We start from the raw sequence: 13,216 nt of genomic DNA on the forward strand, positions 1-13,216 counted from the left end.
TGTTATTTAGTTTATCTATGATTACTGATGGATGAAAGCAACAAGGAGCTTGAACGCATAAAATGATGCTAAAGATATGATAATTTGCTGTAATTATAATTGCTTCAAAAAAAAAAAAAAAAAAACATATTGCCATGTTGTAAAGAGTACCACATGATATGACAACTACTAGTATCCAAATGCTCTTTCACTCCTCCTCCTGATTTGACTTTCAATTGTTTTCCTTTAATGGCCTAAACATTCTTGCACCCAGTGGATGCTGCAAGCTGCCTACTCATATATAGTGTGTTCTCTGTTCTCTGAGAGGTGGTCCTGCTGCTCTGGCTACTGAGGCTGATGTGTCTTCTAAGACAGGGGATCTTCTTGATCAGCAATCCTCTGAAGTGGCTCTGGAACTTCTTACCCACAAAGCTGTAAAACACAGGACTAATGCAACAATACAGGTAGGCCACATTCTGCGTCACATACAGAGCATAGTCCAGAGCCTCCAACTCTGAGCATGAGTAATTATTCTTGCCATTGGACATTTGAATGGCCCGAAGGAGGATGACTACGTTGTAGGGTGTCCAGCAAGTAAAGAAGGTGAAGACAGTGACAAAAATGAGCTTGATGGCACGGCACTTCTCCTTCATCCGGGTGGACAGGATCCGGATGGTGATGCTGCTGTAACAATACAGAACCAGAAAAAGAGGGAGGAGGAAGAAGAGCAGGAACTGTTGGTAGTAGCTGACCAGGCGCCAGCGGTCCATGATGCTCTCGACGTAACCGTGCTCTTCACACATCTGCCCGTGCTTAGGATGCTTCCACGCCTCTTGGAGAACCAGCTCTTTGACACTTGCTATAACACTGATGCACCACACTGCCACTGCTGCACTGATGGCATAGATCTTCTTCCTGCTCTTGGCGGCCGCCACCGCATGCACCACCGCAAGATACCGGTCAAATGTCATGAGCGTGAGGAAGAGGATGGAACTGTAGAAGCCGATGAAGTAGGCACTGCTGACCAGCTTACACATCACAGTGCCAAAGATCCACTGAGACGAATGGTATGTTGCCAAGAAGGGAAGACTGGAGGCAAAGAGAAGGTTTGACATCACCAAATTCAGGAGGAAGATGTTTGTCACTGAGTTGAGCTTCTCATATTTGTAGATGATGAGGAGAACAAGCCCGTTGCCCAGGTAACTTAGGATGAAGCTTGTGTAGTAGAAGAATGGGATGAATTTGGCTCCAAACTGGTTGACATTAGTCTTGGTACACAACTGAATGAAATCATCGATGACGTGGGGTGGGTGTGTGGAGTTGCTGTTCGACTGATTACCAAAGAAATCATTCAAATCGTCACTGTTGTCCATGACTGGGGTTCAACCTGTGGCAGAGAGAGTCAATAATGAGGAGGCTGATATTCACTGCTTTTGTTTTTTGCTGTTACCAAAACTGCATTACTATTCATAGTCATTAGGGCTGGGACCACTTATCACTGATAACAGGTGGATTAACACTTTCCTGGTTTTTACCTCATAACAATTTATGTGTGGCTGCATTTTGAAAAGCAAGACAGCATGGAAAATGTAACTGGCAGCCAATGTTATTGCAAAAGGAAGCTACAATACTGAAAGGGATACTTCACTAATAATGGATATTTTTTGTATCCACTATTCACTGTGTGATGCCTTCAACTTCCCTGATGAACACAGCTTTATTCACACGGCTTCACAGTAAACTGGTATTCCAAAAATGGCAGCCATCTCATGTCAAAAAGAAAAAATCCTATTTTTAATTTACGATTTACCAGCAATAAAATATGAGAGGTTCCATTTAAAAAGCTCACACCTGTCATGCTAAATAATCCAAGTCTTTGGAAACCAGTCATATGCCCAGTGCTTCCCAAACACACTGATTTTTGTTCTAATCCTGCTACAACATCCACTTCCACAAAATCCTCTCATGCTCAGTCATCAAGCTTGCATGCACAAGCACATGCATGCAACTGGATGAGCTGTTTGGATGGAGGTATGGATAACCAATTAGTCAATGCTGAACTAATGAAGTCACAAATGGTGACTTGAGTCATTTAAGAATTCAAAAAATTATCAGTAATTGTTCATCATTTCGTCCCAGTACATCAATTTGTTAAAACTGTACATAGTCCCAGCCCTAATTGTCATACATTCACACATACATTACATTACTAACTGCAGTCTAAACAACTAAGAACACAAAAAACACCTTTTCTCAAATCCAGAAAGCATTTTTTGACACTAAACTAGGAGGTGAGAGGTGAGGGTCAGCCACAGAAAAATGGCTGTCAAATGTGTATTTTTGTCTCCTGTTCCATTCTTCTTGTGGCTCTAGAAATCTGTATAGATGCATAGATGGAACATAATTAATGTCACAATTTACTTAGTATAGCACACAATAGACTATTTAATATATTAAGCCACACACTGATAATGACTTACCTCTATAAAAGAGGAGTTATTTATTTGGCAGTGTATGTGTGTGTGTGTGTGTGTGTGTGTGTGTGTGTGTGTGTGTGTGTGTGTGTGTGTGTGTGTGTGTGTGTGTGTGTGTGTGTGTCTCTGTCTGTCTGTCTGTCTGTCTGTGTGTGTGTGTGTGTGTGTGTGTGTGTGTGTGTGTGTGAGTGAGTGAGTGTGTGTGTGTGTGTGTGTGTGAGAGAGAGAGAGAGAGACAGAGAGAGAGAGAGAGGAAAAATGTGTGAAGGGAAACTACATAAATTTGAACTTTGCTATAGCTGTATTAATGGGTGTTGGTGTGATTTAAATGTTTAAGCAAATAAAATTTGACATAATCATCATCAGCAGGGGTGGACTTTGTGATTTTGGGGCCAAAGGGAAACACAGGCATGGGGCCCCCCTACAACCCTTATTCTGCCTTTGGTCAGTCTTTATTTATCTAACAAGACCTACTTGTTTTCTCCAGTCCTACCAGTCCTCACACTGTGAGCTGAGAAGTACAGCACTGATGTCCAACAATGTGTGGGTCAAATTTACTACATTTGGAAACCTTGTTTTACTGCAAAATCCCTGTTTAATGACACGGAAACTGACATAAATATAGTAAACACAGTTTGTTAACTTGAACATCCAGAATGATCCGGAAATTTCTGCACTTCCTGTATCACTTCACACCAGAGCAGCAGTAGCCACCACAGAGACAGAAGTAGATTGCTTGAGTTTGCTATTGTTTGTTTTTCCACCTTTTCAAAATGGGGAGACTGTGCCTTTAAAGGGAATATGAAAATCATTTGCAAAACTAAGTGTAAAGTTTTATGGTTAGAGTAGCAAAGGCTCAATGATATGTAATCACGACATGAGATTTGCTCAATGACTGAAAAGTTAATCTCAAATTATCTGCTGACTGAGACCATAATTAAGGTGGTGATTAATCTATAGACAGCAAAAAATATATGTTTATCAAATTACCTGTAACCTCATAGAAGACTGACACAAACACACATATATATACAGACAAAACCAACAATTGTGGGATAGGCTATTTATTACAATTGACAATGTTATAAACAGGCTCTGTTGGATGTCGGAGGAGAGATCTTAATGACGGTTAACTGTTGGCAGTCATCAAGGAAATCATGGACAAGAGTTCGAACGCTGCCAGACATGGCACAAGTTTTTATCCAAGTCAGTTGTTTTTGCTTTATTTTTTTTTGCGTATTTGTTTAAGAACCCTTAGTTTCTTTATTATCAGAAAGCTAAAACCTGATTTCAGTCCAGACAGGCTGCATGCAAAGACAAACCTTGACAAACCATCAAATCATGACTTCAACTCGCAGATAATCTTGTGTTTAAGCATCTGTAGTCTGGTGAATGGAAGATAAGTCTCTCTCCTGTGGCCAAACTATGACACAATATTTTTCATACTTTTGGCAAAGATGAGGGCATGTGGTTGAATGCTGTTGAATTCTACTGAGTAATGACTGAGTCATTCTTCCCTGAAACTTTGACAGTTGATCAACAAGGAAATAATCTCTCTTTGGGCCCCAGAGGAGAGACTAACCAGGGGGACGTCCTGAGACCCTCATCACACCAACACCCAACAAACCCTACACAACGGACATCAGTGACCATGATGTTCAAGTGATAATCATCAAAGATTTGGATCAATTTTTAACATGTTTCTTTTATATGTTCTCAGTGTTAGTGGTTTTATAGAACAGCGGTTCTCAACCTGGGGTTTGGGGACCTGTAGGGGCGCCTGAGGGGGTTGCAAGGGGTCCCCAGAAAAATGGGATCTATTTTCATTTCACTACTGTGTTCATTGCGTAGCAGTTAGCCCAATGAGAGATAGTATAAGAATGACTATATCATTCATTGGTTTCACACACTTCACTGTTAATCTGCCAATCTCCAGTACAGACATGGAATAATTCAATTTAAGTCTGCTACATTTTATCAAATACCGGTCCACTGGTGTGCATCAGTTTGGGGGTCTTTGACTCCAAAAAGGTTGAGAGCTATTGTTATAGAGTAATAAATAAAAATAAAGAATATTACAGCGCAACATGTTACAAAGTGATGCTGTTCCTTTTTATTTCCCCTACCCTAACCCTATGTGTCTGTGCTCTTATAATAATGCATGAGGCATTTTGAAGGCATAACAGTGATAGAGTGTCAACATTGTTTCTGAAGTTTTTTGGTGGTACTCTGAGGCTTAAACAGTACTATTTACTCCAAAATTGTGGGACATCCATCATTCACAAAAAAGGGCTTGTGATAATAGTATCAGCTTGTGGCTTCAACTTGTGATAAAATCTCTCGAGGACAACTCCTTGAAGAGGCGTTTCCATCAGTTAAATCCACAGCTGAAGTATGATGCTTTGTGCAGAAAACCTCTTACTTCAGTGCATCATTTTGTTATTGAGAACTGTTAATTACCAATACTGTAGCAATACTAACCATCGCCTCTCTGCATAGTGTTCAGTGTACTGCTTTAGTGTTTTCCCCCCAGTTTAACAAATCACCAACTATATTCACAATGCAAGAAATTCACAAAAACAGCAAGCTGCAATTTTTCTGTATTGAATGTCCCTCTCAAAAAGAATGAGTGATGAACTCACCAGTGCAGCTGTGAAGCTGTGGAGTGTAAGGATGATCAAATCACAACAAGACGCACAGAGTAACTCTGAGTCGGTGATGCTGCTGCCTGTGCAAACCGAAAACCTCTGCTAAACACTTATGGTGTCAGATGACAGATTACTGGGAAAGAGGCTGTCCAAGGAGGAACTAATATGCTGGGTGGTACATGAGTGTTGCAACATGTGTAGCACTGGACTGGCTAACTGCATGAGATCAAAAACATACTCCCTTATTCGGTGGTTTGATGGTGGTGTAGAGAGCAGTCCACCATGTCAGTCAAAAATCTCCCATTGGTGTTGAGTTGGATTGAGATGTGATGAGTCAAGGTCCTAGGATGTGATTTCATTTTCCATTTGTGTACAGTGTCTTTTGGAAGAAGGGAGCTCCATCCCTCCAGAAGAGTCCCAGAGACTTGGCCCGTGGTGACCCAACACCTTACTAAGACACTAAGATGTTGCTTTTTCCTTTCCTGTTACCTGTCTATGTAATTGCACTGCAGAGGAAGTCTTGGGCTGGATTCACACACTTCAGACTTTCAGCCCATGGACACACACCAGACGTTTAGTCCTTTGGAACAGTGGAAATTCATTGCAGTTGACAACTGGCCTAATGTTCTCAAAAAATCTTCCTTAATGGTGTGTTTGCTTCACTTAGCTGAAACATAACACCTGCATTCTTCCCACTTCTTTATTATAAGAAGTACTCACTGCTGGAACCCTATTGTTTTGGTATTTCATATTTTTACGTTTCTTCCGATTCCGCCACTTTTTCAAGGTTCCCCTACTTCATATGCATAATTTTTGATTGTTGTTGACTCAAGCCAATTCTAAAAATGTACAGAGCAAATTGTGCCTATAGCACCACCCTGTGTTCAAATGTACAATTTTAAAACGTGGATAACTTTGCTCCAGACTTGGGACTGGAGTCCAATTGCGCAGAAGCTCATGCTCTACAACAGGGATTTGCAACTTGTATGGGTCGTGATGAGGGGCCACAGTGACTCCTAAGGCAGTGAACCCACAGTCACTCTTAGATTCACTGTCTCACCATTAGACAACAGCTTTTTGTATTTTGCTAGCTCTACTAGCGTTACTTAGTAGGATGCATCAAAAGAAAATGTTTGTGTTGTTTTTTTTTTTTTTCCTCTGGGTGCTGTTTAAGTGCGGGTTAATGTTATATTCTTTCATCACTGACATGTCTACGTTTGACCTCTGTAAACACATAGTCGCTCTCCCATTTATGTTGAAACACACACCTTCCGTGATCAAATTTTCTTTTCCTCATGGCGTCCTGTTAATGACGGTTAACTGTCAGCAGTCATCATGGAAATTGTGGACTAGAGTTAGAACACTGCCAGACACGGCACAAGTTTTTATTCACATCAGTTGTCTTTGCTTTATTTTTTAGGCATTTGTTTAAGAACCCTTACTTTCTTTATTATCAGAAAGGCTATAACCTGATTTCAGTCCAGACAGGCTGCATGCAAAGACAAACCTTGACAAACCATCAAATCATGACTTCAACTAGCAGATAATCTTGTGTTTAATCATCTGTAGTCTGGTGAATGGAAGATAAGTCTCTCTCCTGTGGCCAAACTATGTCACAATATTTTTCATACTTTTGGCAAAGATGAGGGCATGTGGTTGAATGCTGTTGAATTCTACTGAGTAATGACTGAGTCATTCTTCCCTGAAACTTTGACAGTTGATCAACAGGGAAATAATCTCTCTTTGGGCCCCAGAGGAGAGACTAACCAGGGGGACGTCCTGAGACCCTCATCACACCGACACCCAACAAACCCTACGCAACGGACATCAGTGACCATGATGTTCAAGTGATAATCATCAAAGATTTGGATCATTTTTTAACATGTTTCTTTTATATGTTCTCAGTGTTAGTGGTTTTATAGAACAGTGGTTCTCAACTTGGGCGCCTGAGGGGGTTGTAAGGGGTCCCCAGAAAAATGGCAACTATTTTAATTTCACTACTGTGTTCATTGCGTAGCAGTTAGCCCAATGAGAGATAATATAAGAATGACTATACCGTTCATAGGTTTCACACACTTCACTGTTAATCTGCAAATCTCCAGTACAGACATGGAATAATAATAATAATAATAATAATGAAGAAGAATATTAGAGAGCAACATGTTACAAAGTGATGCTGTTCCTTTTTATTTCCCCTACCTTAACCCTATGTGTCTGTGCTCTTATAATAATGCATGAGGCATTTTGAAGGCATAACAGTGATAGAGTGTCAACATTGTTTCTGAAGTTTTTTGGTGGTACTCTGAGGCTTAAACAGTACTATTTACTCCAAAATTGTGGGACATCCATCATTCACAAAAAAGGGCTTGTGATAATAGTATCAGCTTGTGACTTCAACTTATGATAAAATCTCTCGAGGACAATTCCTTGAAGAGGCGTTTCCATCAGTTAAATCCACAGCTGAAGTATGATGCTTTGTGCAGAAAACCTCTTACTTCAGTGCATCATTTTGTTATTGAGAACTGTTAATTACCAATACTGTAGCAATACTAACCATCGCCTCTCTGCATAGTGTTCAGTGTACTGCTTTAGTGTTTTCCCCCCAGTTTAACAAATCACCAACTATATTCACAATGCAAGAAATTCACAAAAACAGCAAGCTGCAATTTTTCTGTATTGAATGTCCCTCTCAAAAAGAATGAGTGATGAACTCACCAGTGCAGCTGTGAAGCTGTGGAGTGTAAGGATGATCAAATCACAACAAGAAGCACAGAGTAACTCTGAGTCGGTGATGCTGCTGCCTGTGCAAACCGAAAACCTCTGCTAAACACTTATGGTGTCAGATGACAGATTACTGGGAAAGAGGCTGTCCAAGGAGGAACTAATATGCTGGGTGGTACATGAGTGTTGCAACATGTGTAGCACTGGACTGGTTAACTGCAAGAGATCAAAAACATACTCCCTTATTCGGTGGATTGATGGTGGTGTAGAGAGCAGTCCACCATGTCAGTCAAAAATCTCCCATTGGTGTTGAGTTGGATTGAGATGTGATGAGTCAAGGTCCTAGGATGTGATTTCATTTTCCATTTGTGTACAGTGTCTTTTGGAAGAAGGGAGCTCCATCCCTCCAGAAGAGTCCCAGAGACTTGGCCCGTGGTGACCCAACACCTTATTAAGACACTAAGATGTTGCTTTTTCCTTTCCTGTTACCTGTCTATGTAATTGCACTGCAGAGGAAGTCTTGGGCTGGATTCACACACTTCAGACTTTCAGCCCATGGCAACACACCAGACGTTTAGTCCTTTGGAACAGTGGAAATTTATTGCATTTGACAACTGGCCTAATGTTCTCAAAAAATCTTCCTTAATGGTGTGTTTGCTTCACTTAGCTGAAACATAACACCTGCATTCTTCCCACTTCGTTATTATAAGAAGTGCTCACTGCTGGAACCCTATTGTTTTGGTATTTCATATTTTTACGTTTCTTCCGATTCCGCCACTTTTTCAAGGTTCCCCTACTTCATATGCGTAATTTTTGATTGTTGTTGACTCAAGCCAATTCTAAAAATGCACAGAGCAAATTGTGCCTATAGCACCACCTTGTGTTCAAATGTACAATTTTAAAACGTGGATAACTTTGCTCCAGACTTGACTTGGGACTGGAGTCCAATTGTGCAGAAGCTCATGCTCTACAACAGGGATTTGCAACTTGTATGGGTCGTGATGAGGGGCCACAGTTACTCCTAAGGCAGTGAACCCACAGTCACTCTTAGATTCACTGTCTCACCATTAGACAACAGCTTTTTGTATTTTGCTAGCTCTACTAGCGTTACTTAGTAGGATGCATCAAAAGAAAATGTTTGTGTTGTATTTTTTTTTTTCCTCTGGGTGCTGTTTAAGTGCGGGTTAATGTTATATTCTTTCATCACTGACATGTCTATGTTTGACCTCTGTAAACACATAGTCACTCTCCCATTTATGTTGAAACACACACCTTCCATGATCAAATTTTCTTTTCCTCATGGCGTCCTGTTAATGACGGATAACTGTTGGCAGTCATCATGGAAATTGTGGACTAGAGTTAGAGTTAATCAATTTTTAACATGTTTCTTTTATATGTTCTCAGTGTTAGTGGTTTTATAGAACAGCGGTTCTCAACCTGGGGTTTGGGGACCTGTAGGGGCGCCTGAGGCGGTTGCAAGGGGTCCCCAGAAAAATGGGATCTATTTTCATTTCACTACTGTGTTCATTGCGTAGCAGTTAGCCCAATGAGAGATAATATAAGAATGACTATACCGTTCATAGGTTTCACACACTTCACTGTTAATCTGCCAATCTCCAGTACAGACATGGAAGGTCGATGGTGTTCAGTGCACTGCTTTAGTGTTTTCCCCCCAGTTTTACAAATCACCAACTATATTCATGATGCAAGAAATTCACAGAAACAGCAAGCTGCAATTTTTCTGTATTGAATGTCCCTCTCAAAAAGGAAAAGTGATGAACTACCAGTGCAGCTTTGTTGAAAAGTGATTTTCTTTTGCTCATGGCATACTCTTAATGACAGTTAACTGTCAGCAGTCATCAAGGAAATTGTGGACTAGAGTTAGAACGCTGCCAGACACGACACAAGTTTTTATTCATGTCAGTTGTTTTTGCTTTATTTTTTAAGCATTTGTTTAAGAACCCTTAGTTTCTTTATTATCAGAAAGGTTATAACCTGATTTCAGTCCAGACAGGCTGCATGCAAAGACAAACCTTGACAAACCATCAAATCATGACTTCAACTCGCAGATAATCTTGTGTTTAAGCATCTGTAGTCTGGTGAATGGAAGATAAGTCTCTCTCCTGTGGCCAAACTATGACACAATATTTTTCATACTTTTGGCAAAGATGAGGGCATGTGGTTGAATGCTGTTGAATTCTACTGAGTAATGACTGAGTCATTCTTCCCTGAAACTTTGACAGTTGATCAACAGGGAAATAATCTCTCTTTGGGCCCCAGAGGAGAGACTAACCAGGGGGACGTCCTGAGACCCTCATCACACCGACACCCAACAAACCCTACGCAACAGACATCAGTGACCATGATGTTCAAGTGATAATCATCAAAGATTTGGATCGATTTTTAACATGCTTCTTTTATATGTTCTCAGTGTTAGTGGTTTTATAGAACAGCGGTTCTCAACCTGGGCGCCTGAGGGGGTTGTAAGGGGTCCCCAGAAAAATGGGATCTATTTTCATTTCACTACTGTGTTCATTGCGTAGCAGTTAGCCCAATGAGAGATAATATAAGAATGACTATACCGTTCATAGGTTTCACACACTTCACTGTTAATCTGCAAATCTCCAGTACAGACATGGAATAATAATAATAATAATAATAATAATGAAGAATATTACAGAGCAACATGTTACAAAGTGATGCTGTTCCTCTTTACTTCCCCTACTCTAACCCTATGTGTCTGTGCTCTTATAATAATGCATGAGGCATTTCGAATGCATAACAGTGATAGAGTGTCAACATTGTTTTTGAAGTTTTTTTGTGGTACTCTGAGGCTTAAACAGTACTATTTACTCCAAAATTGTGGGACATCCATCACTCACAAAAAAGGGCTTGTGATAATAGTATCAGCTTGTGGCTTCAAGTTATGATAAAATCTCTTGACGACAATTCCTTGAAGAGGCGTTTCCATCAGTTAAATCCACAGCTGAAGTATGATGCTTTGTGCAGAAAACCTCTTACTTCAGTGCATCATTTTGTTATTGAGAACTGTTATTTACCAATACTGTAGCAATACTAACCATCGCCTCTCTGCATAGTCTTCAGTGCACTGCTCTAGTGTTTTTCCCCATTTTACAAATCACCAACTACATTCACGATGCAAGAAATTCACAAAAACAGCAAGCTGCAATTTTTCTGTATTGAATGTCCCTCTCAAAAAGAATGAGTTATGAACTCACCAGTGCAGCTGTGTAGCTGTGGAGTGTAAGGATGATCAAATCACAACAAGAAGCACAGAGTAACTCTCTGAATCGGTGATGCTGCTGCCTGTGCAAATTGAAAATCTCTGCTAAACATTTATGGTGACAGATGAGAGATTACTGGGAAAGAGGCTGTCCAAGGAGGAACTAATATGCTGATTGTTACATGAGGATTGCAACATGTGCAGCACTGGACTGGCTAATTGCATGAGATCAAAAAGATACTGCCTTATTTAGTGGTTAGATGGTGATGGAGAGCGCAGTCCACCATGTCAGTCAAAAATCTCCCATTGGTGTTGAGTTGGGTTGAGATGTGGTGAGTCAAGGACCCAGGATGTGATTTTGTTTTCATTTGTGTACAGTGTCTTTTGGAAGAAGGGAGCTCCATCCCTCCAGAAGAGTCCCAGAGACTTGGCCCGTGGTGATCCAACACCTTACTAAGACACTAATGGTGCTTTTCCACTAGTACCTACTCGTCTCAACGAGTAGGTACTAGTGGATTCACACACTTCAGACTTTCAGCCCATGGCAACACACCAGATGTTCAGTCCTTTGGAACAGTGGAAATTTATTGCAGTTGACAACCGGCCTAATGTTCTCAAAAAATCTTCCTTAATGGTGTGTTTGCTTCACTTAGCTGAAACATAACACTCTTGCATTCTTCCCACTTCTTTATTATGAGAAGTGCTCACTGCTGGAACCCTATTGACCCTATTTTTGATCGTTGTTGGCTCCAGCCAATTCCAAACATGTACAGAGCAAATTGTGCCTATAGCACCACCCTGTGTTCAAATGTACAATTTTAAAACGTGGATAACTTTGCTCCAGACTTGGTACTGGACTCCTATCGTGCAGAAGCTCATGCTCTACAACAGGGATTTGCAACTTGGGTTGTGATGAGGGGCCACAGTGAATCCTAAGGCAGTGAACCCACAGTCACAGTTAGACCCATTCACTGTCTCACCATTAGACAACAGCTTTTTGTATTTTGCTAGCTCTACTAGCGTTACTTAATAGGATGCATTAAAAGAAAATGTTTGTGTTGTATTTTTTTTTCCTCTGGGTGCTGTTTAAGTGCGGGTTAATGTTATATTCTTTCATCACTGACATGTCTACGTTTGACCTCTGTAAACACATAGTCGCTCTCCCATTTATGTTGAAACACTCACCTTCCGTTATCAAATTTTGTTTTGCTCATGGCGTCCTCAGCTCTGCACGTCACAAAGTGGTGGGCGATCCCGTGTCATGACCTCTGACCTCCACTGACAAAACGTAGGTAGTAACATTACATAAAAGCCTGTGGGTTGAGAATGACCTACAGGCAGCACCATCAAGTTACATGGTTCCCCCTAGTGGTAAAAATGAAAACTGCAACCTTTAAAGTAAATGAGAGTCAGTGTGCCACATGTGGCCCACGGGCCGCCTGTTGATTATCTCTGCTCTACAGCTTTCATACAGGGGTATTTTCTTGTCCACCACATCATCGTCTTCACTATTTTGAGTGAAGCAAAAAACTTGAGCAACTTCTACATCGGCAATAAGTCTCATTTCTACAGAACTTAATATACTGCATCTGTTGACCTTTTGCTTAATAATTATCAAAATGAGCGAACACATTTACAAATATTGCAGACATTTCGAATGAAAAAATGCCTCTGGATTGCAGGTTTACAGGAAGTGATGCTGAATCTCCACAACACTAAGGGCCCTATCTTGCGCCAGACTCCCTAAACCCGCTATTTGCGGATTTAGGATTTAGGAAGAGGCGTTCCCCCGTAAAAGTTGCTATCTTGTGCACCTCCTGCTATCCGCAAAACACCTCCGCTACCCGCTATATTATGTATAGGTGTGTTTTGGGCGTTACGCCAGTTAAACCAATCAGTGTGCCAGGTGCCATTGCCTTTAAGGGCAGGATGCGCTATCCTAAATCCTAAATCCTAAACCCGCGATGGAGAGAGGGAGGTAGATTTTCTCAGGGCTTCTACTGAGGCTAAAGCAAGTTGGCTTTATATACATATTATATTATTATATTATAGGCGAGTTAATTCGGGAGGTGGAGCCACATGTGTCCAAGTGGACGTGTCACAAGGTTGTACTGATTGAGTAAAATCCCCGGGTCACACCACACACACAC

The 13,216-nt window shown here is 40.9% G+C and overlaps 1 protein-coding gene across 2 annotated transcripts; it reads right to left on the reverse strand.

Moving 5' to 3' along the window:
* Positions 1-232: 232 nt before the first annotated feature.
* Positions 233-11,104, reverse strand: LOC115376586 (C-C chemokine receptor type 5-like). Of its 2 annotated transcripts, none has more exons than XM_030076265.1 (2): positions 11,062-11,104; positions 233-1,366 (listed from the first exon to the last, which is right to left on the reverse strand). In XM_030076265.1, exon 2 carries the CDS (start codon positions 1,350-1,352, stop codon positions 234-236), a length of 1,119 nt encoding a protein of 372 aa, XP_029932125.1. In that variant the 5' UTR covers positions 1,353-1,366; positions 11,062-11,104; the 3' UTR covers position 233. The 2 variants fall into 2 exon arrangements, with proteins under 2 accessions (XP_029932125.1, XP_029932126.1); XM_030076266.1 differs by lacking the exon at positions 11,062-11,104 and adding an exon at positions 5,096-5,191.
* Between the last annotated feature and the right edge of the window lie 2,112 nt (positions 11,105-13,216).

Source organism: Myripristis murdjan, chromosome 18 (genome assembly GCF_902150065.1).
Source record: "Myripristis murdjan chromosome 18, fMyrMur1.1, whole genome shotgun sequence".
NCBI lineage: Eukaryota > Metazoa > Chordata > Actinopteri > Holocentriformes > Holocentridae > Myripristis > Myripristis murdjan.